The sequence below is a fragment of the Mugil cephalus genome, chromosome 10, assembly GCF_022458985.1.
Source record: "Mugil cephalus isolate CIBA_MC_2020 chromosome 10, CIBA_Mcephalus_1.1, whole genome shotgun sequence".
NCBI lineage: Eukaryota > Metazoa > Chordata > Actinopteri > Mugiliformes > Mugilidae > Mugil > Mugil cephalus.
Window position 1 is genome coordinate 23,047,235 of NC_061779.1, and position 26,541 is coordinate 23,073,775.

A 26,541-nucleotide genomic window follows, 5' to 3' on the forward strand; every position below is an offset into this window, starting at 1 on the left:
GTCATGCTAAGAGTGCTTCCTTTCTGTACAGTGTGGTGATAACCACCGTCTGTGGTGACAGGTGACAGGCATAATGTCACCTATAAAACCAGGTCAGACTTCCTACATGTTTTCACCAAAGAAGACAATTTGTTGCTGCCAAGTCCAATGAACTGACTTGTAAATACAAAAGGGGGTGTGGTTTACGTATAGTTCTGATGCACTTAAAAATCGTGACAGAGAAATACAAACTTCCTCCGATACTTCCTCTACTGCATTGAACACCACTGGTGCAGATCACTTCCTGAAACTAAATTTTGAGTCCTGGAGCTTCGCGCATTAAAACTGTGCACACTTTACACTTTGGACTGGCAGTGAAAGAGTAAACCAGCTGTGTGACTACAAGAGGCTGCTCTGACAAGTCCTCTGTCCAGTGACTAATAAGGGTCTCTGCATTCCCAGGAGGTTTTAGCATTGTGGACCACCCGCTTAACAGTGAGTACTGTCAAAACTGATATCCAAACCATTTCTTTGTGCTTAGGACTTCTCATTCTAAGCTTTAAGCTATTCTGTTAACTTAAATCTTTTCTATCTTTTATCACTTCATCCCATTTTCTCTTTCTCTTGCTGGCGCTTGTCCCGCTTTTCGTGGCAGTATCTGCTGCAAGGAATTGCACTGCAGATCACAGTAAAGATAACATTCCTAAAAGTGGTTTAAGATCTGCTTATTTTCCAGATTAGCATCAAACTGAGTTATTAGAAAACAAGAAGTAAAATGTCTTCAAGTTGTAGTTCTGGAGTGAAGTCAAACACATACTTTTTTAAAGGACCTTGGTTAACACTTCGCACTATGGTTAACACTGCTGCCTCACACCTGAAACTTCAACTTTTTTTTTTCACTGCCTCTGCTATTTAACTTGTTTTTACAACATCTCTTCATGTTCGTGTGGGTGTGCTTGTGCTTTTGTTCAGACACAAATGGTCAGGCACACCGCAGGCTACAAAGCTATATCCCACAGGTATGCTTGTGTGTCTCAGGTAACATGTTTTGTGCAAGCACTGTACAAAACAGCAAAAAAAAAAAAAAAAAAAATAGCAGCAAAAAAGATTGGGACTAATATTTGCATTGTTTTCACTTGTTAACTGTTCATTGGCACTGAACTGCTGATTTACACCTATAGTTGGATAAAGGCAGTAAAGCTGTTAAAAGCAGTAACAGTTATGTTAGCAGTTATGCAGCTTGATTATAATTTTCCCGATGTAGTAAGGTAAGCTGAATACTTTTACTACGTAGACTCAGATCCTGTCCCAGCATGAACTGAAGGCATGTACTCAACTGTATCCTTAATAGGAGGCTTTCCTCACTGACCCATTTTCACTATCAGGATAGAGTTTCTGCATGTGCCTGCTCGTTGAACAGCTGCAGCCAAAATGCTGACTTGTTTTCATGGGTAAAGAATATCTGCTACCTGTTGCCAGAATCGCACACCTATTACAAGAAAAAACACGAATGCATAACTGCCTATAAGCAAATGAGCCAACAGGACATAGCAGGAACTTTAAGCTCAGAGAATGCCAACTGAACTGCTTAAGTGTCAAACACTATGCAACTATTGAGTCCACTTGTATTAGTTTCCTCTGTTATCTTTGTGGCCACATCTTCTTTAAATATATACAGTCACTCTTAGTGTGTCAAACATATTGGACTCTCTTATCACAGTCGCAACAAGCACAAGAAACAGCAATAGTGTCAGCAGAACCATTTATGTTCAGATGATAATAGGCAGTACAATTGTTAAGAGAGATTATTCAGAATGAATTATTCTTAACTATAATTTGAGTTGCTCCAAATGCAAACTTTCGACCATTTGTCATACTTTATATGATGATGATCAATGATGATTTTAGATTTTTAAAAGATTTAACATTGCTCTACAGAATTGGTCAGTTCTTCTTTTATGCCCGTTAACATGAGATCAGTATCTGCAAGCTTACATTACCAACTGCCATTGTTGTGTTTTTTTTTCCCACATGCATCTCAGAAATTTTGACAATCTAAATATAAACAAACATTTTCATGTTGTTGCGAGTGCACTGACACAGCATGCCAGCGTAAGGCCTTCAGACATGCTAAGCAGCAGTGGAACGACTAGTGTTGCAATGTTGTGCTGTGTGCACAGTACATTAGGATGCTGAAAGAACAAAACAGGAAATTCCAAAACCAACAGAGCATTTACTGTGAAACTTTCACAGCATGCTGCCAGTGTAGTCTTCTTTGGTTCACCACTTTTTTCACTTTTGCTGGTCACCTCAACATTGCTGTACTTAACATTAGCCCTGTGTCGATACGATACTCAACAAAACACGCCACACTGGTGCACTTGTTCTCTAACACCTGGGTCCAGTCTCCTAGTACGCCCCACGCATCAAGAACTGCTTGGTGCTAAGGTTTCTGGAAACGTTGTAGCTTGTTGGATAGAGAGACAAAACGTCGACCAGAAATTCTTGCAAACACACACTAGTGAAGCATAAGATTATCTAGCACGGAAGCCAGACCCCTTTCTCACCCAAAAACTGTTTGTTGTGGAAAGTTGATTCAGAGTGTTTCCACGGGGAACCGAATAAAGGTCTACGAAGCAAATCAAACTGTTTAGACAGGCTTTATGCGGCACAAGAATAACAGGAACGTAGTTATAAATGTCATCTGAGCCCAGTGGAGTTGAATTAGTTCAAAACAAAGCGACTTTGGTTGCTTGTAGAACTATCCAATTGCATGCAGAGGTCATTTTTTTTTCTTCTCTGTGAAACCCTCCCCATGATGAAATCCAAATGACTACTTACCATACTCATATTCTGATAAGAACTGATTCTGTACTGGTGCTTCTAATAATGTTGCAGCAATTTGGATGGTGTGATGGATTCATGTTCTCACTTGAGCTCTGAGACCAAAAACTCAAACTCTAACAGCGTCTATACCTTCTATGACCACATCCATGGCCAATTGAATCCCAAGGCTGCCACTCCCACAGCTACAACAAATAAAAACTATAACTCCCCACCCATCATTCAGACCTGAAGGAGGATGAGTGTCGAAACTCAAACAAGCCTAGTTGTTCTAAGTGTTTTTTTTATTTTTTTATTTACCATAATCTGGATGACAGATAATCTCTACGGATTTGTGTAATTAAAGCTTTGTTTTTCCTAGGTCAAGTTAAAATGAGGAGAAGGGACACTCCCCTCTACAAGCAGCAGTCTTCACCATGCCTGGGGAAGGGTGAGTAAACAGGACAGAGGTGTGCACAGGCACAGAAGGCTCAAACAACAAACCGGTCATACTAAAGCGTTATTACTCTAGAGCTTCCACGGTTTGTTACACATCTGCTGGCACATGTCTGCCACTCAAGGATTTAACCGCATGACTCCACTCGACTTACATTTTCAACTTTTTGCAGTAATAGACACTGAAAGGGATTTTCACAAAATAGTAAAATCAAAAATATTTCACTGTAAATTTCAAACCTATACTTACTGCAGTTTCCTGCCTGTTACATTTGTAGAGCGTTTTTAGGTGAGAACAAGGTAACAGTTCACACAGTGGAAAGTTCTGCCCACATCGAAGCAGTAACTCAAAGTAAAAGGCGTGACAGAACTGATGCTAAATCCTAGATAAGTCGTAAACAGGCTATACTACACTAACTACACGAACAGGTTGAAGCTCTTTTATCGTGAAATGTACCTCGGTACCTTGAAAATGGAACAACAGCAACATCCTGCAGGTTACTTGTTTAATTATCTTAGTGAGAAAACATGACATTGCTAACACGAGAACAGGTATATTTCTTCTGTGATATTTTTTACTGTCATTCAGACTTTGCGCTTTTTTACTTAAGTATGAACAGCTATGAGTATGAACCTCTGCAAAAACACGAAAGCTCAACTTAGCTCCTTTATAACATATCACGCATAAACTTAATCAAACAATTTGTCTTGTCAAAGGTAAAGCCATTATAGTTAAATACACTTTCAAATTCAGTAAATGGGCCTTCTCCGTCCACTACAGTAGCTGCGTGGGCTGAAAAATTAATTCTGGTGTTTGTACATAGCCCTGGTTCTAGATGAAAAAAACAACAACAACAAAATAAAACAGCCAATCAAGGCACACCTACGTGTCCTCTCTGCATGTCGGCTTTGCCACAGTTACACACAGTTTCATAGTCTTCATCTTATCAAGAAACTGCCTGTTTCCTTTTGGTAAAAAAGTAGGCTCTTGAGAAAAAATGCAAACCCCTAAAAGGGCCTCAGGAAAAAACTGTTTACATTCAGATAATGTCCTTTCAAATAGAGGTTAAAGCTATAATAAACTCTGCAGTTTGGGAACAATTGCGTTTTTAAAATGTGCCTTCTCATGGCTTTTACAGTCCATAGAGAATCACAGGATTTCCTCCCCTCCATATCGCCCCATCAGAGACAACTGCTCACATGTTAGCAACCAGTTGTGACACACCAGCTTTGATTAGCTGCCCCTGTTGCCATGACGCTCCCAACACCCTAAAAATAGAGACAGAGAAGGACACTCAAGACAGCAACAACCAGCAGCTGCATTATACATAGAGGCACTGGACCACATAAACAGCAGACCGAAGTCTGACAGTAGCAGAAAGCCCAGGAGAGAAGCATCGTAGATACAAGAAAGTTACAGAAGCCAGACCTGTGGACAGTCTAAACAGTTTTAAAAGGTTTCGGCGACACCTGATTGACCTCACATCGGGTGCCAGATATATTCCCACGGTGGAGGAAAAGGTCAGATCTAGGGGGTTCTAGAAGAGACAGAAGCAGACACATGAAAGCTGAAACATTTGACTCAACAGGCAGAGACTGAGCGAGGCAAACATGGCCCATACCACGACGGAAGGTAAGAGACAGACAGTGATTCCCCTGCTGCTTAGAGAACTGTACGCTGATGCAGAGATGCAATGTAAAAACAACCTCAAATTTATAGGAGCTTCTCTCAGTGGCTACTGCCTGAGGCATGGAGGCAATTAGACACTTTCCTTTTTGACTGATAGTGAAATATGCTCTCAGTCGACAAACAGTGGGATATAACATATCCAAAGTGAGCGCTCTGAAGAATCTGTAGATGTATTTTTATACATGTTATGCCAAACGTAAATTATGACAAATGATAAATTTTAATACTAATGCTAACCGAGCCTGCCCGCATAATCAGACTGCTCTGTGCATATCCAGGTTTTCTATAGTTATATAGGTCAAGGTCATCAAGAGATGGCTCAGCTGTTCCAGTACAGAGAGAGTACACAAGCTGAGAGGGTCGTCAGTGATGACAGCTTCCCAAATGTGCTAGCCAAGAGAAAGGCTGCAAAATGTTCCAGCGTAAGGGCAAATGTCAATGCGTGATCTGGAAGACTGCTAGAAGCTTTCACACAGTGGTGCATGTAAACCACTCAGGATGCAGCTTAGATCGTTACTTGATACGGCGGTCATGCAAGACATACAGTATCAAATAACAAACTTGCTTGTTGATTCAAATATCTCATCCTGGACTTATCCTGATGACCTACAGGGACGGCATCATTGTTAGCGACAGTGGCAACGTGCTGATAAAAATAGCTAAACATTGACGTGGCTGATGGGACATTGGATGGCAAAAGTAGTTTTCAGACCAGAGGGATCAAGCAAGCCGACAGAGCTTTCATCTACACAGATCGAACTACACATTCACAGAGTCTTTGAGTTTAAAAATAACCCCGGAGCTCATGCCATGGGTATATCAGAGAATTAAGTCAATACAAACAAACATGACTGTTTTCCCACCAGAAAGTCTTGAGAACCAAATTGATAGTATGCTAGTTCATGCTGTAGTTTTAAAAATGAGGTCAGACATTCACATTCCATTTAGAGTGAAGGCTAGAAAAAACACGTTTTGGTAATGTTGGCTTACTTTCAAGATGATATCATTTTAATCTGGTTTAGAGTCTCTATAAAAACGATTCCCAAGCAGCAATGAAAAGCAGGAAAATATACTGTATAAGTCAATGTAAACTCAACCGACAACCAAACAAACTTCTAAAACCTCCATCGTTTAGCAATCATAAGCGGAGTTCAATTTCAACACCTCATATATATGTGCATGAGTTGCAATTTCAGTGTGACATGTTGAAATGAAACAAGCAGCTAGATTGATGCAACCCTCAGCGCACTCTAGAATAAGCTAAACATTGCCAAGCATCGATAAACAAAGAGCAGACTGCAGGACCTTTGAATGTGTTCAGTTTTCCTCGTGTTGTATGTCGTTCTCGGAGCTGCGAGTTCACACACGGGGTGAGCCTTGGACCCGCACGAGATGAGAAGATATACTAGGACAGGGCTGGTTCAGTGTGTTTACTATGATTAGCCTGACACGTTGGCAGAGCGCAAACATGAAACTCAAGACGTGTTTATGAGCGTCAGGTAAGATGAGGCGCTGCAACATCCCCTGACATCCATCATCTACTTCAAATTCATTGCCATCTCTGAGATAATGTTATTTCTCCTGTTAGCGCTGCCATATTTCATGACATTCATGAGATGAAACTCAACATGTCGACAACTTCTCAGACCTGTTATTTTATCGTTCCATCATCAGCCTACTTTTATAACTAATGCTCCCGGCTGCTGTACCTATTCAAACAAGCGTATCCACTAAAACTCAAACTTTCCCCACCCTCCTCAGAAATGCCACGGCTCTTTCCGCGAATTTCGATTAATGAGGTGGATGAGAAGGTACGCCTGATAGCAGAGAAGGTGTACGCCTCTGCCCTGAAAGAGGAAGACAACAAGGATGTTCTGGCACTGTTCACTGTGCCGGAGGACTGTCCCATCGGCCTCCATGAGGACAGGGAGAGGGCGCTGCAAAAGGAGCTGGCCGAGCAGAAGTCTGAGGAGTCTGCTAAGAAGTAGGAAATGAGAGTTTAATCAAACATGCGTCTCTTTTTTGATATGTAGAAATCCTAAATCAACAACCAAATCGGAGCACACTCTTAGTTTTTAAGTGGAAGTATTTCCTGTCCTTTTCTATGTGTCTAGGAAGAAGAGCTTCATGCTGAAGCGTTCACAGTCAGTCTCTTTGCAGACACCGGTCAGCAGTGACTGGGCCCAGAGTGGGGCTGCCCCAGTGTTCCCAGCAACCGCACCTGAACCTTTTCTCCCAGAGGGCTTTCCAGAATTCCAGAGAGTTACCATCAGTGGGGACTACTGCGCAGGGGTAAACAGTGCTAACACTCAACATGTTGATACACACCTACGTAAGACATGAATGATTGCTTTACACATCTCCCTGCACAACGAAAGGAAATAGCTGTGCACAAGTACAGGAATGAGCCTGGAGCGGTCATGAAAATTAATAAGTGACTTTTTAATTCGCCTCTTTCCATTATGTTTCCAGATCACAGTGGAGGATTATGAGCTAGCAGCCAAAAGTCTCCTTAAAGCGTTGCACATTCGAGAGAAGTACTCTAAACTGGCCTACCACCACTTCCCCAGGGCCACGGCCCGTTTCCTTCGCAGTGCTGAGAATCAGCAGTGGCGGATTGAGGACGAGGTCTTGCCAGGTACGGCCTTTTCTAAAAATTTCAGAAAACTTCCAAAACGCACGTGTGCCAAGTAAACATTTTGAAGTTTTATTTACAGCCTTACTGTCGCACACCTGAACAAGTGACGCTGTTTCTCCAGACCAATCAACAATCAACATGTTACTCTACACTTGAAGGAACAAGTAGCATTCTACATAATCACTCACACAGGTTCATAGAAAAAACAAGCTAGACAAACTTTGTATTTTAATGATTAAGCCATTTTAATGTAGTCCTCTACAGGCTTCCATCTGTTTACCAAAACAGTTTGAAACCAATGGACGCCAGTGCGAAAAACAGGCCTGAGCTAATCTTTAGTGCTCCACTAAAACAATCAGATAGATTACATTACCATTACCATTAGCCTAAACTTTTGCAAAAATAATTTGAAGTCAACGATTAGCTGCATACAGTACATACTACACTACATTAATCAACACATTACGTTGTGTGTTGTTGCACAGTAATAATAAAGCCAAGTGTGTCACAAATATTTGACACAGTTATTTTAAGATATCTCTGTATATTGTATCAGCATGACTAGGTTAGTCACACTACTCCTGACAACAGATAACAAACTAGAAGCTTCTGCTGTGTGTGATCCAGCAAAAAAACACGGGGGCCGATAGACTAAACATATCACCTTACAAGTGTTAAACTCAGAAATGCAAAAACGATGATGGATACCCAGGTTTATAAATCAAACAAACACTGTACAAGTTATGTAATTCTTTTTTGCATAGGGAAAAGAAGCAGCCCTCTGTGTCACAACTGTACTGTACAAGTCTGAGGGTTTTTAAATTTTAGCAGTACATATTTCTCCAGTAGCATCTCCTTTATTGAGACTTTGTTGAAGTCTTATTTATCTGTGTTACATTATCCAGCAGCTCCTGGCTCTCTGTTAAGTTGCTCATTGTTACTGTGGCTTCTTTGAATGCCAGCATAAATACCTACGACCATGTTCAGGCAAAACACACTCGCAGAATATTTGGCACTTATATTGATTGAAATACTGTATTTAGAACTTGTTGCAGAAGTTCCACCCTTAACCTTCACCTCCGTCTATCTGCACCGCCATGTTGTTGCAGTCCTAATCAAAAATGATTAAATCCCTTTTTAGGTTTAAAATAATGTTATTTTCTGGTTACGTTCCAGATCAGGAGGGTTGTTATCAAATGCCTCATTCATAGCATACTGCATGATACTACTGCATGATACTGGATTCCATTTTTGAATATTATATTTTTACAGTCAGCTTTTTATGGTCAGTGTTGTTATTACGTCTCCTATCTGTATTTGCCTGTGTCACTGACTGAAACACTGTCATATCTTGTTTTATTGACATACTCAAATCATCTGCAGACATCTGGCCTTCCCCTGGTGAAGGAGAGGACCCGTATTCCATCGAGGGTATTCCTGAGGACCTGAACTACGAGCTGCAGATGAAGGATGGCATAGTTCATGTTTATGACAATGCCGAGGCCCTGAAACAGCAGCAGCCCCACAGCCTCCCTTACCCTGACATTGAGACCTTTGCTATAGACCTGAGCCATGTGCTTGCTATGATAGCTGATGGCCCAACGTGAGTACACAACAATTTGCATATGATCTACCAGGCTGGTTTTCAAACTTTTTTTTGCCCAAGGCACACTAAATGCCGAGCCAAAATCTGAAGGCACACCTGTATACATATCCATGTAAAACAGCTTTGATAACGAGTGTTATCACTGTCAGCACTTGATAAACCAACTATGATGGACATTCATCATTTATTAACATACACTTACACTTAACACTTGATAAAACATGCCCCGAAGAGCAGCAAGTGAGCACAGGTTTTGAGCGATGCGGTTTGGGAAAAACATGTACACAGTTGGCCCTATTACATTTATTCATAAATTAGTGCATAGCTATATAATTTGGCAGTAATAACATACAGCTGTTATAAAATACCATGGCACACCCAGACTTGTCTCACGGTACACCGTTTAGGAACCACTGATCTACCACAATCCACGGTTAATCGGGTATTTCAGCAGGATAGTGTTGTAAAGTTTTGCTTTGCGTTGCCTCGCAGGAAAACCTACTGTCACAGACGGCTGAACTTCTTAGCCTCCAAGTTCTACCTCCATGAAATGATGAATGAAATGGCAGAGCTAAAAGAGCTGAAGGGTGTCCCACACAGGGACTTCTACAACGTTAGAAAGGTTGGTTGCTATTTTCCCATTTAGTGCAGTATGCAAGGAATTAATAAATACATAAGTGATGCAACACAGTTATTAGTCTGAGCAACTTGGGCTGAATACTCGTCTTACTGCTAACTTTCGTGTACTCGATCTAAATAAACACCAGTTTATGGACGTGCTGTTAGTCGTCCAATAAAGTCATGCACATTTTCACTGTTTGCTTTATGTTAAACACAGGTGGACACTCATATACACGCTGCTGCTTGCATGAACCAGAAGCATCTGCTGAAATTTATAAAGACCACTTACCATACAGAGGCAGATCGCGTGGTCTTGGAGAAAGGCAGTGAGAAGATCACGCTCAAGAAAGTCTTCAACACCCTCAAAATGGACCCCTATGACCTCACTGTGGACTCTCTGGACGTGCACGCTGTAAGAACAAATTCCTTACGGCAGCCTTCAACAGATTTACCTTGAAAATATATCTAAATAGACAATATCCTTGAGGCAAATAGGCTGGATAATCATGTAATGACTATGTAGCCAGCCAACAAGTTTTTGCTGCAAATAACTTACAGAGCGTTAATTTGACCTGTTCTTGTCAACATAAGGAAGCTGTTATGGGTGTTCATGCACTTCATGTGGTGTTACACAATTATTGTCTATATTTCAACAAAGGTTCAGTTCATCTGGAATATGAAAATAATGAATATAGTCATTTTGATGTGACGACGATGTCGTGATCGTCAGGAAGATTCACCTCCTCCCCCAAATTACTCTCCTAGGGAAGGCAAACCTTTCATCGGTTTGACAAGTTCAACTCTAAATACAACCCAGTGGGAGCCAGCGAACTGCGAGAGATTTACTTGAAAACGGACAACTACATCAAAGGAGAATACTTTGCACGTCTCATCAAGGTGTAGTATGAGTTAAAGCACTAAAGCCGCCTAAATATTCTGCAGGTTTTCCATCTAGAATGATGTTAAGCCAATAAATTCAACACAACAATGAATCATGCAGGATCATAATGAAGGTTGGGTAGAAATCTGTTTAGTCTTCAGAAGTGGTCTAATCTTTTTTTAGTGATGCCATTTTTTATGTTATAGTAGGAAAAGTATAAAAAATGAATTTAACAGTGGCTCAGTTTCCTGGAGGCACTTTCTCTTCGGTAGCTTGGTGTCATGCAGGCTGGTTAATATCATTAGCCTGGAAACCAGATCAGCTTGAACTGATGCTTTAAAGAACCTTCAAGCCAATCAAATTGGAGGGGGGGTTAATGTGGTGAGTTATCTCAGGGCTGTGGATATTTGTGTTCTCTGTAACGGTAACATGCCCCGCAGTGAAATCCAACTGGGGTGTTATCAGAATCATATGCTGAAGAATGTAGTCAGGCTATACCAGTCTAAACAAGCAAGTCCTTTTTAAGTGTCTGCAGCAGGAAGACGGATTACACAACATATATTAGGAAAACACAGTTGAGATGAAATGTCTTCATCAAAACATGAAACAAACTAAATACACTTAAATATGCTTTTTACTAACTAAAATGTTTCCTTAATGGTTTGACTTTGGTATATTTGGTGGATTTCTAGCAAAGACTTCAGCCATATTTAATTCATTTGATTGAGATATGCTGCAAATGTGCCACAGGTGGTGACCTTCTCAGAATGTTGCTCTAGTACATCAAGTTTCTGTTGAAATAGCATGGTGACAGCAATATCTGCTATGTGTCTATTGAGTCAGCTCCAGACGTTGCTTTATGGAGAAATATCTCTAACTTCCTGTGGTTTGTTTGACCGTTTCAGGAAGTAGCGCAGGAGCTCGAGGAGAGTAAGTACCAGCATGCTGAGCCCCGTCTGTCGATTTACGGCCGCTCTGCAAGCGAGTGGGAGAGCCTAGCAACCTGGTTCATCCAGCATAAGGTCCACTCACCCAACATGAGGTGGATGATCCAAGTTCCAAGGATCTAGTAAGTGTAAACAGAAGTCGAATGTAACAGGCAAGATTCCCTAGAATAAGACAACTAAGTAGTAGTAGATAACTAAAGAAGTCTGTTAACTTTGGTTCACATTTTGAATTACCAGACCATCCTGAGGTCCTGAGTGGAAATGTGTTGTGTCTGTGTGCTTGTGTGGGTGGTCGGACTAAAGTAATTCCTTTTGTCCTGTAGTGACATTTTCAGGTCAAAGAAGTTGGTACCACACTTCGCCAAAATGCTGGAGAACGTTTTCCTCCCCCTCTTTGAGGCGACAGTCAACCCACAGAAGCACAAAGCAATACATGTGTTCTTAAAATATGTAAGTACTTTATGTAGGGTGGAATAATAGCCATCTCCATGAGTTTCAGACAGACATTACAGATATATCGAGTAACAGTCCATCTCTGAAAAACGTGCTTTTGCAAATATTTGCTTTGCAAATGTGCTGATAATATCTCTGTTACGCTGTAGGTGACAGGATTTGACAGCGTGGATGACGAGTCCAAACACAGTGACCACATGTTCTCTTACAAAAGCCCAAAGCCCGAGGCATGGACCACAGATGACAACCCTCCCTACACCTACTACCTGTTCCACATGTATGCCAACATCATGGTGCTCAACAACCTGCGAAAGTAAGTCCCATCTGAGAATCTCAGGTCACTTGCAAGGTACTTCACGTGAACATACAGTACATGAGTGTAGAAGCCAGAATATTGTTTGCTCTCAATATTTGTACGTACACGAGTGGGGAATGGGCCAGGGGGTAGCTCAAACAGAGTCATTCACATACAATTGTGAATAACACTGATTCATTCTCTTAGTTACACAGCGAGGTGTGTCACCAGATGTATTGATGCTGTTGAAGTGTTGCTTTGACGCTGCTGTCGGTAATCCATTTACAAATGAAGTGGGGAAACAAACACATCTGACAGGTTGACCCTTCACCATCGTGCAGTCATGTAGCTTGTAGTTTGTAGCTTAGATCGCTTGCTGTCTGTGGATTTATTTATTTTTTTACATAAAGTCTAAACACAACACTGCACTGACACTAATGTTACCCAGGGTTACATTAGACTTCACCCTACTGGTACTCTCACAGATGGTAACACACCACTATAAGCAGTCCTGTTGCCAACTGTTGAAAGGAGTGAGTCTCATGAAATGCCACATTTGAATACTAGCACAGAATAATTACTTGCCTTGATACAGGGAACGTGGGCTCAACACCTTCCAGTTCCGTCCTCACTGTGGTGAAGCCGGCTCCATCACCCACCTCGTATCTGCTTTCCTGCTGGCCGACAACATCTCCCACGGGCTCAACCTAAAGAAGGTGCAGTTTCAAGTTCATACGAGGGTTTCATATTTAACCCCTTTTGGATGTTAATATCCTTAAGGTGCTGACAGATGATATTTTACTCTATTATGACCAATATAAGCCGTGCTGGTTTGCCCCCGTCAACACAGATTGCAAGCAGCAAAGTGCTCACTAACAAGGGCTTGTTTTAATGATTTTTAATGAGCAGCCGCAAGCTTTGGATCAACATCTCACAATGAATGGAGCTTACGGTGGAACATGATGGATGTGAAGCATCAAACAAAAATTCATTTGAATATTTAAATAAGAGCCCAGAAGTACTTTCATTGTGTTTTTTTAAATGCAACCTCAATCTCTGCAGGTGGCACTGTTTTCTGTGTTACGCTATAAGCGATGAACAGAAAATCTGCCTCCTACAAGAAACTATAAGAGCATCCATGTGCTGTAGATGAGTTGAATCGATGGGCTTTTAACAAGTAGGCATGGGCAGTATCCTATGATATTTAAATTTCTGGAAATGTTGCTTAGTTGGTGTATTTCTTCAGGATGAATAGCATCACTCACATCACTACCTCTCTACCTGTCTTCCTCCTGTGCAGAGTCCGGTGCTGCAGTACCTGTACTACCTGGCCCAGATCCCGATTGCCATGTCTCCTTTGAGCAACAACAGCTTGTTCCTGCAGTACTCCAAGAACCCCCTGCGAGAATTCCTACAAAAAGGCCTGTGTGTGTCGCTGTCCACCGATGATCCCATGCAGTTCCACTACACCAAGGTCAGAACCACAGGAACAGGAATGATCACATTTATTTAGCTAATCTCAGAATCCCTTTAATTACAGCAAATATTGAATTTGTATTGTTGACACCAGTCTGCAATACATCTGGGGAACAAATTAGCTAATCACTATGGCATCACTATGACGTCTAGTGTGTAATGTATGTGTGTGTGTGACAGTACCGCACAGCACAAGTAATTTGTATGGCCTTGTTTTTGAAAGGCATTAGAAAAATAAACTCGCCAGAGTATTACAATCTCAACAAAACAATGGATAACATCTGTTCCTTCCTCCACTGCAGGAGGCCTTGATGGAGGAGTACGCCATCGCAGCCCAGCTGTGGAAGCTGAGCACCTGCGACTTGTGTGAGATTGCCAGGAACAGTGTTCTGCAGAGCGGCCTCTCACATCAGGTAAAGCCAAAACTCCTTTCACCAAGTCTGTTGCATAACATGACAAATATCCAGAGGACAGAGCAACACGTTGTTTCACTTCCTACATCTAAAAATAATGAAATAAACCCAGTGACTTCTGACACTGGATACTGTCTTCAGATTTTATATTTACTCCGAGCCATATCTGTTGATTAGGTCACTAAACTTCGGCTACGTTCTCAAATATTTCATGAAGGTGAAACAGTCAACATCTTTTCAATCCTCCTTTCAACAGGAGAAGAAACATTTCCTTGGTCCAAACTACCTACAAGATGGACCAGAGGGCAACGACATAAAGCGGACAAATGTGGCTCAAATCCGCATGGCCTACCGCTACGAGACCCTATGCAATGAGCTCAGTTTTCTGGCGGATGCAGTGAAGACAGACGACGCCCAGTGTTCAGCTGAGTGATCCACCATGTGAGCGCGAGTTGTGTCAACGTGTCCTAAAAACAAAGGAGTATATGGGAGACAGCACTTTTTTTTTTTACCTTCTCCTGTAAATCTTCCTGACCACAATTAAAATGAATAAATAAAAGGATGTAAGTGTGACATTTTGGCCAGTCTAATGCAGTATGAAAACAAATTTGAGTTTTAGACAGCTGAGTGTATTCAGTGTGGAACAAATAAACATTGGCAACCAGTGTGTGCCTCATTATATCAGGATAGAGGTTTATTTTCCTTTGTAGAGTATTAAAAAGCATAAAGGGGCATTTGCCATAGAAAATGATTTTGAATTGACACCTTCAGAAAAAGGGAAATACATTTATTTTCATTGAAAATTACGTTGTCTGTATCTTCCATAGCCTATATGCATGTTATTAGAGACAACATTATCTGTATTAAATGTCTGAAATTAGGGACAAACATACTGCACAATGTGAGGTTGCTGTCAGATTAGCCCTTTCCTACCGATTTCCCTCAGCTGCAAGGTTCTGAGAAGCGAATAAGAGGAACATATTCACAGAGAGTGTGACAGACCGCGCCATCGAGTTTTGTGGGAGCTCTGGAGTGACAATCAGTATGAAAGGTCTTTGTTATACTCAGAATTGTGAAACAATGGAGTGATTAAAATAACTGTTTTTTATGTTTGTCATTTCTCTTTTTCTTATCTAAATAAAACAGAGCAGCCAAGAATAATTTGTGTCCGCCCATCAGGTTACACTGCAAGTGAACAGAACACGTCACAAAATATTAGTAACAGATGCTTACTGTGATGTTATCAGGGTAACATCAAAGAGGAACCAATTGCAGTCATTAATTATCAGTTTTATGGACAAAGTGCTGTCCGCTTTTATTAGTAGATATTTCATATTGAACCTTGGTCAGAAGTAAAACTGGAATGCAACTAAATTCTTACATTTAGTGCCTCTTAGTGGTTTTTGTACCTCTCAGGATGTGCATTAAAAAAATACTCAAAACATCATCAGAACAAATGGAATATTAACATATTTATATAATTAAAATAATAATTTAATATTAATATTATTCTTTTACATTTATTTATTCAGGAAAATTACCCAATATTACATATTTGTGGGGTGAAAATGTAAGTGCACCTCTAGTATCACTTCTAGTTATTTCAAGGACAAATTAAAGTCCATCTGTTCAGATGTGTTTCCAATCAATGCAATGAGACGCAGGTGTTGTTGTCTGATCTTTACAATACAAAACGTTTAAAAAAAAAAACAAGAGCTTGGAATCAACACATCCACATTCAGAGAAACCGTGAGCCAGTGAAGGAGATTGAAGAAAACTTGCTCTCCACAGGAGTGGTCGACCATTTAAGTTGAAGAAGAACAACCATGGCGCACAGTACACAGTGGACAGTTCACATCAGGATTTCCTGACCAGTGGGATTTCCTGAGCATGATGTAGGGCTAATGAGCAGCTCTCGCAGCCCTACGAGCTTCCACAAAAACAGCCTGATGGGCTGCCTAGTTACAAAATCAGAAAACAGCAGGTACATCAATGTCACTGGGTAATTCAGCGTGACAAGTTTCACACTGCAGGGGAGCCGAGACAAGCCGCTAGATTCCTGGGTCGCTTGAAGGGTCATTTGACAAAGAAATGCCCCAGCAACCCTTTCACACTGATGCAAAGACCCACAACGGCCCGGGACAAAACAGGATTTTCATGCATGAGAAAGGGGCTGTGGAAACAGCTTGTTTTGCTGCATCTGGCCGTGATGGTTTAAATTGCCCCACAGGGACAAAGTTTTCTGAATCTAAATGAATACAAACATAATCCAATAGAAATGTTGTGGAAGGACCTAAAGCAATCAGTTCACACGAGGAAACACCTCAACATCTTAGAACTGTGCTTCTGTAATGCTGAAAGTGCTAGGTTCTGGGGGGGCATCCCAGACACTGAAAACTAGGGTTCACTACATTTTCCACCTCATAAATACACCAATCAGGTGTATTAACAACATTCTGCTGCCAGACACCGCTGGACACCCTCAGGAGGTCCACAACTGTTTTGGTGCAGTGAGTTACTAGAGTCTTTCTACCAGTCTGTTGTAGTGAGTACCCTGTACTTTGCTGTGGTTTGTTGAGGGAGTAGTACCAGCAAAAAATACATCAGTAGGATCAACACACTGATCTGAAAGGCAAAAGGCTGGACATGTGATTGGTAGGGAATTGGAGTTGTTTGTCTTAGTGAGGGACAGGAGGACACTGGATAAACTGCTCTCCATTATGGACAATCCATCCCATCCACTACACCAAACACTAGAGGGACAGATGAGCTCATTCTCCAGCAGAATGACTCAGCTCCACTCCCTGTGGCCTGCTCCACACTTCATTTGTCTGAGTGGGTTCTCTTTGTCTACTTTCAGAACTTCCACCTATCTTACGAGTCATTTTTATACTGACATGTCAAAAATTCAAAGGAGTTTGAAAGTGGCACCGTAGGTCCTATGTTCTGGCATTTTAGCTTACAAAACAATCATACTGTTAAATATGTTCCACAAATATTTACTTCTGTTAATCAATATGTATCTGCTCTGAGCCACATGTGTTGCAACAACATTTCACTTAAGTGAAACCACAATATTTATGTCCCATACTGTTAGCAATACTTTAGCTTTAGTTTTTAGAAGAACAAACTGTTTCTATAAAGTCAGCCAATACCAAAACACTTATCTTTTAATCCGAAGTCTAGACTTTGGTTTATTTTAGAAGAAACCCTGATATCAGACGCTAACTCTGCTCCAGTTGAGGCTCGCTAGCATTAGCTAACAAGCTTGTCCACACTGGAAACGAGACACACGCAATTCAGTAAGTTCACACACTCACACTTGACATTAATAAAACTCCCGTCGCCGCATATTACTAACACAGACTGTATATAAAAAAATGTAACCTTTATTTGATTAGTATACTAATACACCATCTTCGAACACTTCACCCTCGCGCGCTCACTTCAAGCTAAGGTCAAACTTGAGAGCCTTGCTATAAATGCAGTTCATGTTTCTTCCAGCTTTATAAAAGGTACTTACCAGGCTTTAGAAAGGCGGCTTTCCAACTGGTTTCCAACCAAGTCGGCCCTTCTCAAGACAAACAGACCATTTGAAAGCTGGAGAAAAAGTTGAGCAGCTATGACTTGGTAGTGAGTCGACCCATGATGACCGACATTTGCGGCGGCTTAGCTTATTTTAGTCACAGTACCAATCATTAAGCGTTAAAATCTAAAAACTCACCACCACAAAGACGAACCTCTCAATAATCCATCAAGTCATAATTCCCAATGGAACACTTTTAACTCAAGTCAACTAGATAAAGGTCAAAGATGGCGCAAAAATGATGCCTATGATAAGTAGTATTAGAACCACCTACTCCGCCACCATTCAAAATGAATATATTAGAAAATAAATTACAGCCGCACCAGCATGCTGAAAGTGTTAAAACACAATTATAAAATACACGACTTTAATCCACATCAAGATGATATCCTTGCTTGAAATGCTGTAAAATGCAAGCACAAGGGAATAGTTCATACAATAAAAACGTGGAAATTATGATAAAAAACATAATTTTTCAGTTAAATTTAATGTAGGTTCACTGACACATTACAGCAGTTCGTTTGTTTATTGCATAAGAGTTGTCTTGTTTACATGGGATTGAAAAATGGTATAAGCTATATATGAGTATAGACATTTATCATTCGATCTATCAACAATAGATAAAAGACACTGTAAAGGAAGTAGAGTGGTGTAAACTTTTCAATTCAAAGTCATAAAGTGCAAAAAGTGAATATGTCTTTATTAATGACAGTACAGTAGGAACGCTTCAAAATTAATACACCTCCTTCTATTCAGCATGGCACACAAACTGCCTCCAAAATACCCAGAACTCCTGTCAGCACAATTATAGGATTATGCTGCCACCCTCAGGTTGAAACTTCACATTACACAGCAGTTAGTCTATTCAGGACATGCTCACATTTATACATACAATGTGTGTATGTATAATCAAACCCACACATTATAAGTACTTTTATATACTTTTGAATGGACCATGCAGATATGCAACCACAAGATCAAATTCATCTCTCAATCATCTTGGTGAAAGATTTCTCTTTCTGCTAGTTTCAAATGCTGTGAAAGGTTTACAGTATCAGATAACACTTATCACCTCAGGGATCTAATCATCTGTTTGTTGTAGAACTTGTGCTACTTGTCAGCATCAATGACAAAAATTGAATAGACTGATAAGTGAATAGATCAATAATCCTGCTTTGTTCTATTGACAGAAATCAAAACAGTTTTTGTAAAAGGCTTCTGGGTAAAATTTAAATGTTAATATTACACAGCTGAATAACATACAGCTACTCTCTCATGTTTGGGAAAAACTGGTTCAAATAGCTGAATATGATCAAATGCAAAACTTATTAACTCAGTGAATATCCAACCAAAACATGAATTAGCAACTGACCTCAATACAATTTTAAATAAAGCATTCAATTTCAGTTAACTAGAGACACCACCAGTGAAAATTAAGGATAACACGTGTTCACATTTCATGAAGAACCATTTTGTGGTTTTGAATTCTACATAACTGCAATCCTACAATATGCAATATGCCAGGTGCCATTGAAAAGCTGCCGCTCTCAGTAAGTCAGTTATTTTTAACTACAGGCAAGTGAAGCACGGGCTGCGTTTAGAGCGTAACCTAAAGTGCCTCTACAGCAATCAGATAATCTCGATAAAATTATGGAAATTAATAAACAAAACAAGTAAAAAGATGATAACAGATGACAGCAGTTATTTCGTAACGGTGGAGAAGACACCGCAACAATCCCAGTCAGTAAGATCGAGTGAAACCCATTTTTAATCCCGTACACTCAAGTGGACACGATGATGAGCTCACATAACAAGGCTCATATGGCATGTCATGTGGCATATGAACAGGTAGGGTTACACCGCATGCTAGTGGTGCAAGGGTAAATAAAACTGATATTCTGACTAATTGTTGATATATGAGTTAGATTCCACAAAATATATATATATATTTTTGCATTTGAAGAGACAGACATCTCTGCCAGTTGATTGTAGCAAAAAAAATCAGCAAAAGCCTGATGCACTTTTATTTGGATGAATATTTATTTATTTATATATTTAAAACCAACTGGCTTCAGGATAATGTTACTATGTCAGTACAATCACTGAAAAATAATGGTAGTGTGAGATTTGGCATGTGTCTCTGTACTGGGGAAAGTAATTCGCTTGGCTGGCCTGTTTTGGGTCGAGCTGTGCATCACTAGTGCATGGACTACTCTACAGCTTTACAGTGGAAAAATAAATTTGGTCAACAGCTTATGAATGAACTCTATCATGTCGGTCACGGATTTGGACAAAAGTTGTATATTTTGGGAAATGTGTTTATTCGTCAGAGAGCTCCACTAGAAGAATAATACCAGCTACACCAGAGTCTAAGCATAAAGACTACAGACGCAAACAGCTAGTCTGACTTCGCCCAAACTTCACATCTCACCTCTAAAGGTTACAACTGTCATTGAATCTATAAAATCTATCTATCTATAAAAACAGTCTTACTGGTACAGGGATATGAACTCCGTGAAGTGTCAGGAAAAGAGCACAACCCCCATAATTGGTAAAAGTTCACATTTACACCTTAGTTTTTGTGCTGAAAACAAAGGTGTAAACAAATGAAATACGATGCGTTAATCAGTGAGTGCTTAGAGGTGTTGGCAGGACGACATGATACCAGGAGACAAACCCTGGATGTTTCGTGTCTTGCCAGTCTCAGCTAGGTGACTGCTGTGACAAGTTAACAAAGTAAAGTAGGGCCCGACAAGAGTAATGGTATCAATATTCTTCTACAACTCTCCCCAGGAAGTGATCATGCACATTTCCCATAATGCTGAGTCATGCTTCTCAGACCTCTGAGGTTGGCCTTAGTTTACCGCTCATCTCTAGCTTCTGTCCCATTCATATTAATTAAAGGCAATGTCAGTACATGTTTAAGTGCCCAGTTAATCCCGACCCAGTGGGTTTTCCTCCTGCACTAGCGGTTAAATCAGTGGTACCTTAAAAGCTCTACTATGTTATTCTGTGTCTTAAATCAAAATATTCTAATTTATGATAATATACAAACACAGAATATGTACTCCAGACGACATATCACACACAGTTCCCATAAAGCACCACATCTACAATACTTGGGTTACAGAGCTCATCCTGGGATTTTCAGGATTTGTATGAGACGGGGTTTCAGTTTGGGAATCTGTCACAAAGAACTTAAGGAGGAGAAACTTTGCTGGCTTCGTCTGCATGTTACAAGGGGAAAAAAATACTCCTCAGAGAAAGTGACATTTTGTGTTTCGACGTGTACTTATAGGAGTGGATTCCCTCGCTCTCCACTTGGCTCAGTGTTCTGTGTGTTAAGGCCTGTGTGGGTACCCCGCCTCATCAGCCAAGTTGAGAATGTAGCCGGCTATGTCGTCCTCCGTGGGGATGTCAGACATTACCCATGATTCGTTGGCAGCGGTCACTTGCAGACGACATATGGGACAGTTTCTGCTCTGCCCACTCCTGCAGAAACAGACGACAGTGTGCAATAATCACAGGTTAGCTTTTGATTGGGAGACTAAAACCTTGTGGTGACAAAACGTTTGCGAAGCTGCAGATTGATTACTGTCTCACCATTTATCGATGCATTTCTGACAGAAGCTGTGTGCACAGGGCAGGATGAGGTCAGACTTTCCATCCATGCAGATACAGCACTCCTCCTGATCTGTCAGCTGCTTCACCCTGCATGGAGACAAACACAAACATTTTAATTATTTTCTTAGGAGGAAGGGACCACTTCTTCTTTTTTGGAATGAAAGACTGTGTGTTTGATTTGCCTGAGAAATATATCGTCTGGTGTCACAAAAATGCATGAATTTGAAAAATAATCCCATCAGCCACCTCCCAGCTCCCCCTGCGGATGGGAAGTCATCCAGTAGGATAAATAGTTGCTCATCTGCAGAATAAGTCGTAAAAATATACCAGTAATGGAGTGAGTGGGACATTAGAGAAAACATTTCCTGTAGTCCAGCTGTTGTGGCACCTGTGGTGAGCGGGAAAAGACTGCATTTTTGGGCATTTAGGGGCTGAAGATGAAAAACACGGACATAAAGTTTTTATTGCAAGGATGTTGACAAACTGTTTTCTTGTAACACATCCAGAAGACAGAGAGCTACATTATATGTTTTGGTAAGAGACTCATCAGGACATGGCAGCCATTAATCAGACGGTTGGCTGTTATATTGCAAATTCAACTTGTCCATGACTGGGAACCTTCACAGGCATAGATTAAACTATTGGTCAACAACTGTAATTTGAAGAAAAATAAATATAAAATAAATATAAAAATAAATCATGTACTTGTGATTGGTCGCATCAAGGACAACTTTGTGTGCACTGACCTGCCCATCCACATGCTGGCTTGGCAGGAGTCTGTGGAGGGGAGCTGTGCAGACGGGCCCTCGGTCGCACTGTCTGCAGACAGCACCTCAGCAGCCTGGCTGGTGATGTCGCGGTACAACTGGGTGAACTGGTACAGGTTCATGATCCGCGACGCTTCTACCATTCCATTTTCCTTGTTGATCTGGGAAGATGGATACACAGTCACATGACTCAAAGCATGCTGGGATAGTATACATTACATACAGTATGAACAGATGTAGTCTCAGTCTCACACTATGCTGTGCTGTGCTGGTGTCTAATCTAGTCTAATCATCATTTTGTCAAACTGGCTTCCGGATTAAAACAGGATGTGAGTAACCTTAGATTCGTGCAGAGCAACATTCTTTCATCTTCTCATTTTAACCTTAATCTTTAATCTTAAAGTGGCAATCGCAAAGATTTATCAACAAACAAATGTCTGTTAAGTCACTGAATTGTAACTCACTAACTGCTGAATAAATTAACAATACAGATATTGTTCATAAAAAATGTTTCTACAAAAAAAGATTTTGTGAATATTTGCAGGGTGTAGTGGAATGGGATTTTATATCAAATCAAAACCAAATTAAATAACTCTTATTAGTGAGTTTTCTGAAACAGCATTTGGATTTCATTATGGGATGTATGTTTCAGCAGCTGATACAGAGAAAAACAATCTCTGAATGCAACTGGAAAGTCCTAAAACTAACCAGACATTATTTCCTAAACAAGGTGATGTGTATATTTCTACTATCACTGTGGCAGACTCACAGAATAGTTTGCAATGTCATTTTAATTGACTGCTCTCCCATGCCTTGGACACATTGGCTGGGTATCTACTCATAACCTGGAACTACAAGTTTAATTAGAGTGACAACATGGCAATATTTTTCTCTCACCTCCTGCAACCGTAATCCTGTACAAACAAGCCCTACATCGGACTTCCGCAGACTATTTCCGACTGATAAACTCGTCAAAGCCTAATAAGCAGATATAAACTTACTCCAGTGTATTACTACAGCAGGTGTATGGTTCCACTTGCACCTGTCTCATTATCACGCCATAAACTCAAAGGTGTGGCCAGATGCTCCTGCTGGCATGTGCAGATGGTTGTTTGAGTCTCACCTTGGTGCAGACAATCCTGACGGCCACCTTCCACAAGGCCGTGGAATCGGATCCTGGCTGCACCTCAAACAGCAGGTGCTTCTGCTGTCCAGCAGCTAGTTTGGCCGTGCTGAGAGAGATCCAGAAAAGTAGAGAGGGTGTGTACAAAATCCATGAACTCAATACAGTGCATGCACATGAATGAATGCAACGTTACACTCTTAATAATATAAAATGCCTTATAAATAAAATAAATATAAATATATTTCTGGTCGTGCTTAATGTTGGACTACAAACTGACTCAAAAACTGCAATTTCATGAGCACTACAGTTCTTTTTTTTATTATTATTTCCAGTAATCACCCACTACATGGTTCAGTTAAAATGTCCTTATTGTTGTGAACTTGTACACTAATACTATGTCATATTATTGACTGTGACACTGGCTCACTTCCTCCACATTCTCATGCCTCCCAGTTATTGTCTCTGATGGCCATGAAGCTAAAATTAAAGAAGCAGGTCCTATTGCCAGAGGAATAACATGGACCAAATCCAAGATGGTGAAGTAAAGTTCAGTCAGAGCAGTCTACAATAACTAGTGGTAATGAGTACTTGGTGAAGAGGGTTATTTCCACGTGACCCGTCCTCACAATCGTCTGCATCAGAGGGAAGCTCCTGGAGCTACCATACGCCAGACTGTGACTTACACATCATTAAGTTCGGCCACTCTTGCCAGAAACTCCTCGTAGGTCAGATAGCCGCTGTCACGCACCAGTCCGGCGTGTTTCACCAGCTTCTCAGGCAGACGGGTCATCACCGCCTGACCTGAGATCTGCTGGCCCATCCCGGCAGCGGCGCGTACAAAACAGCAGAGGCAGGAGACGGAACCTCATTCAGTTGTGCAGAGCCTGGTGGGAGGTGAGCAGTTAAAATTCAGTTTTTTTGCAGTCTGGTTTGGACTATTTCACCGGGGCTGTATTTATTCCCCTGGTACAAAGATCTACAACACAGCCAAAGCCACACTGGCCTTTGGCTGGAGGGATTGATCTTGTGACAGGGGAAAAGACAATTATCACGAACCAAAGGCATTTCGTGAACAGAGTGCGCCACACTGCAGACTAAAATGTGAAAGTAACACCCCCTTATCTAAAACCCAAACATATGCTGTTAAAACAGCTAGCCTCACGATGCACACATACGGCGCAGTAATGATATTTCTAATCCCTTGTAAAAACTCGACGATGACTTATCTTCCAGTGGAAAAGATCACTGACCAAAACACTCACGGGGGCTGCTCATCTACTGTATCAGCTATATTAGCATTATGTAATAACCTCCAGCTGTATGCTAACGCTGCGGACATTAAGTACTGTACTTTCATCGCCGCAGTTACGTAGTGAATGGCAGTGGAAGTATTATTTTAAAACACTTAAGCGGCACCATCATTTTAGACACAAGCCACCAACAAACCGCCGTTATAATACGTTTTCTCAACCGTTGCAACGACGTAATACTTCTAAACAGCGCTCCGCTAACAGGGAGCTGAGCACACGATTCAACAAAGCACGAAATAAAAAGTGACTGAAAAAGACAAATCTAATGAAGATGATCAGCTGCTTCTTACCCAACCGTACACATCCGAGGCAGGGAAAGGGGTCCAAACTTCACCACTAGCTTTGACGTTAGCTTCTGTTTGTGTTGACACAACAGGCGGCGCCCAGTGATGGCGTCACTTTGCGAGAAAAGTTTCAGTTCGTCCTGTTGACAATCCAGTCAAAGATACAGACAGACGGAGTATATACTTTATATATTAGATGCAAAAAAGCTGTCTAGTTAAAGTGAGTTTTCATGTAATGACATTTTGTGAAGTGTGTAAATTTGTATCAGAAAGCCAGAGATACTAAAGTGAACAAATTTCTGAATTGAAATCCGGAGACATTTAGATAAAATAGAATTAAATGTTATTAAGTTGAAATGAAGAAACAGGGACACTTTTTTTTCATTTATTTTGACATATTTATTTTGTAAATTGCCATGTCCATAATGTCCGGCTACCGTAATAACTGTTATTGTAGTCAGCGCGCTCACTGGCGCTTTCGTGGGCTACCGTAATAACCGTCTACACGCAACATTTTTTTTTCTTATTCGTAAAACTCTAAAATCAGGAACATTTTCGGGGGCACTTTACCGACTATCAAACATTATATTCAAGTCAAAGCTAGACATCAACAAAACAAACAGGTTGAATCAGGGCTTCTTTCTCTTCCAGATCCATTAAAAAAACCTTACTGTTTCTGTAAGATGGATTTATAAAACAAGTTAAAAGGTTAAATAGGCAGCTGAAGTTTTAAGATTTAGAGAAACGAGATGATTTTGGTTGCAGCATAAGAGCTGTTTTATTGTTGCTGCGTTTCGTAATTGCAAGGATTCTGACAAAAGACATTAACAAAAGACAGACATTAAATATAACTATTATAAAAACTTTTCATTCAACTATTCATTTTTAATACAGACCCGGCACACATTTAGGTGTAGGAATGCCATTAGTTTTAACATTTTTCATCTGTTGTGGACAGACGCAGGATGAGCACCTTGTCTTTTTTCAACATACATTTGCTGACACACACACACATATATATGCAAATTAGTGCCCTTAAAATAACGTGCTATTTATTAAATTTATTTTATTATAATTATTATTATTTTGCACCCCCTTCCATCCCTTCTTTATTTTGCAAGGGGAGAATGGTAGGGATTGATTTGGATTGCATACACCAGTAGGAGGCCAGGGAGGCAGTAGGTGGTAAGGCCAAGAGGCAGTGGAGAATGCAATGAGGAGAGAAACGGGGTGAGGGAAATCACATTGGACTGGAAGGCAGGAGAGCAGCATAGGCCACTTGGGGACAGCCATAAAGAGAATAATATAAGAAGAGGAAAACATCAGAGAGTAAGGAGTGAAAAAACTCTGAAATGTTCATGAGCTGGAGTGTGAAGGAAAGTCCAAGACAGTGGCTGCTGAAGGTTGAGTATGTGCATGAGGGGATTAAAAAGAAGAAAAACATCAGATTACCCTCTGGCACATCCCAACGAAGTGTTATCGTAACAATGTTGTAGAAGTGAACTTAGTTCTCTAGTGGAGAGTGGATTTCTCAGCTGAAAACTTATTCTGGGTTTGGCTCAGCCTC

The 26,541-nt window shown here is 40.7% G+C and overlaps 2 protein-coding genes across 3 annotated transcripts; one reads left to right on the plus strand and one right to left on the minus strand.

The window, feature by feature from the left end:
- The first annotated feature begins 234 nt into the window (after positions 1-234).
- Positions 235-15,438, plus strand: LOC125014475 (AMP deaminase 3-like). Of its 2 annotated transcripts, XM_047595557.1 has the most exons (16): positions 235-474; positions 3,185-3,253; positions 6,710-6,932; positions 7,063-7,240; positions 7,421-7,586; positions 8,970-9,189; positions 9,685-9,814; positions 10,031-10,225; positions 10,579-10,710; positions 11,599-11,762; positions 11,964-12,090; positions 12,243-12,406; positions 12,984-13,104; positions 13,689-13,862; positions 14,167-14,277; positions 14,534-15,438. In XM_047595557.1, exons 2-16 carry the CDS (start codon positions 3,196-3,198, stop codon positions 14,708-14,710), a joined length of 2,340 nt encoding a protein of 779 aa, XP_047451513.1. In that variant the 5' UTR covers positions 235-474; positions 3,185-3,195; the 3' UTR covers positions 14,711-15,438. The 2 variants fall into 2 exon arrangements, with proteins under 2 accessions (XP_047451513.1, XP_047451514.1); XM_047595558.1 differs by lacking the exons at positions 235-474; positions 3,185-3,253 and adding an exon at positions 4,413-4,891.
- Positions 15,439-18,542: 3,104 nt separating this feature from the next.
- Positions 18,543-25,086, minus strand: rnf141 (ring finger protein 141). Its single transcript, XM_047595559.1, has 6 exons — positions 24,981-25,086; positions 24,064-24,264; positions 23,378-23,486; positions 22,234-22,415; positions 21,467-21,574; positions 18,543-21,355 (listed from the first exon to the last, which is right to left on the minus strand). The coding sequence occupies exons 2-6, from the start codon at positions 24,198-24,200 to the stop codon at positions 21,205-21,207; spliced, it is 687 nt and encodes a 228-aa protein (XP_047451515.1). The 5' UTR covers positions 24,201-24,264; positions 24,981-25,086; the 3' UTR covers positions 18,543-21,204.
- Between the last annotated feature and the right edge of the window lie 1,455 nt (positions 25,087-26,541).

Coding starts and splice junctions, on each gene's coding strand:
- rnf141 (XM_047595559.1), bottom strand. CDS start 24,200: ATGGGCCAGCAGATCTCAGGTCAGGCGGTGATGACCCGTCTGCCTGAG. Junction 23,487..24,063: donor GTGGCCGAACTTAATGATGT/GTAAGTCACAGT, acceptor GATCTCTCTCAG/CACGGCCAAACTAGCTGCTG. Junction 21,575..22,233: donor GCCAGCATGTGGATGGGCAG/GTCAGTGCACAC, acceptor GTCTCCATGCAG/GGTGAAGCAGCTGACAGATC.
- LOC125014475 (XM_047595557.1), top strand. CDS start 3,196: ATGAGGAGAAGGGACACTCCCCTCTACAAGCAGCAGTCTTCACCATGC. Junction 7,241..7,420: donor GTGGGGACTACTGCGCAGGG/GTAAACAGTGCT, acceptor TTATGTTTCCAG/ATCACAGTGGAGGATTATGA. Junction 7,587..8,969: donor TGAGGACGAGGTCTTGCCAG/GTACGGCCTTTT, acceptor AATCATCTGCAG/ACATCTGGCCTTCCCCTGGT.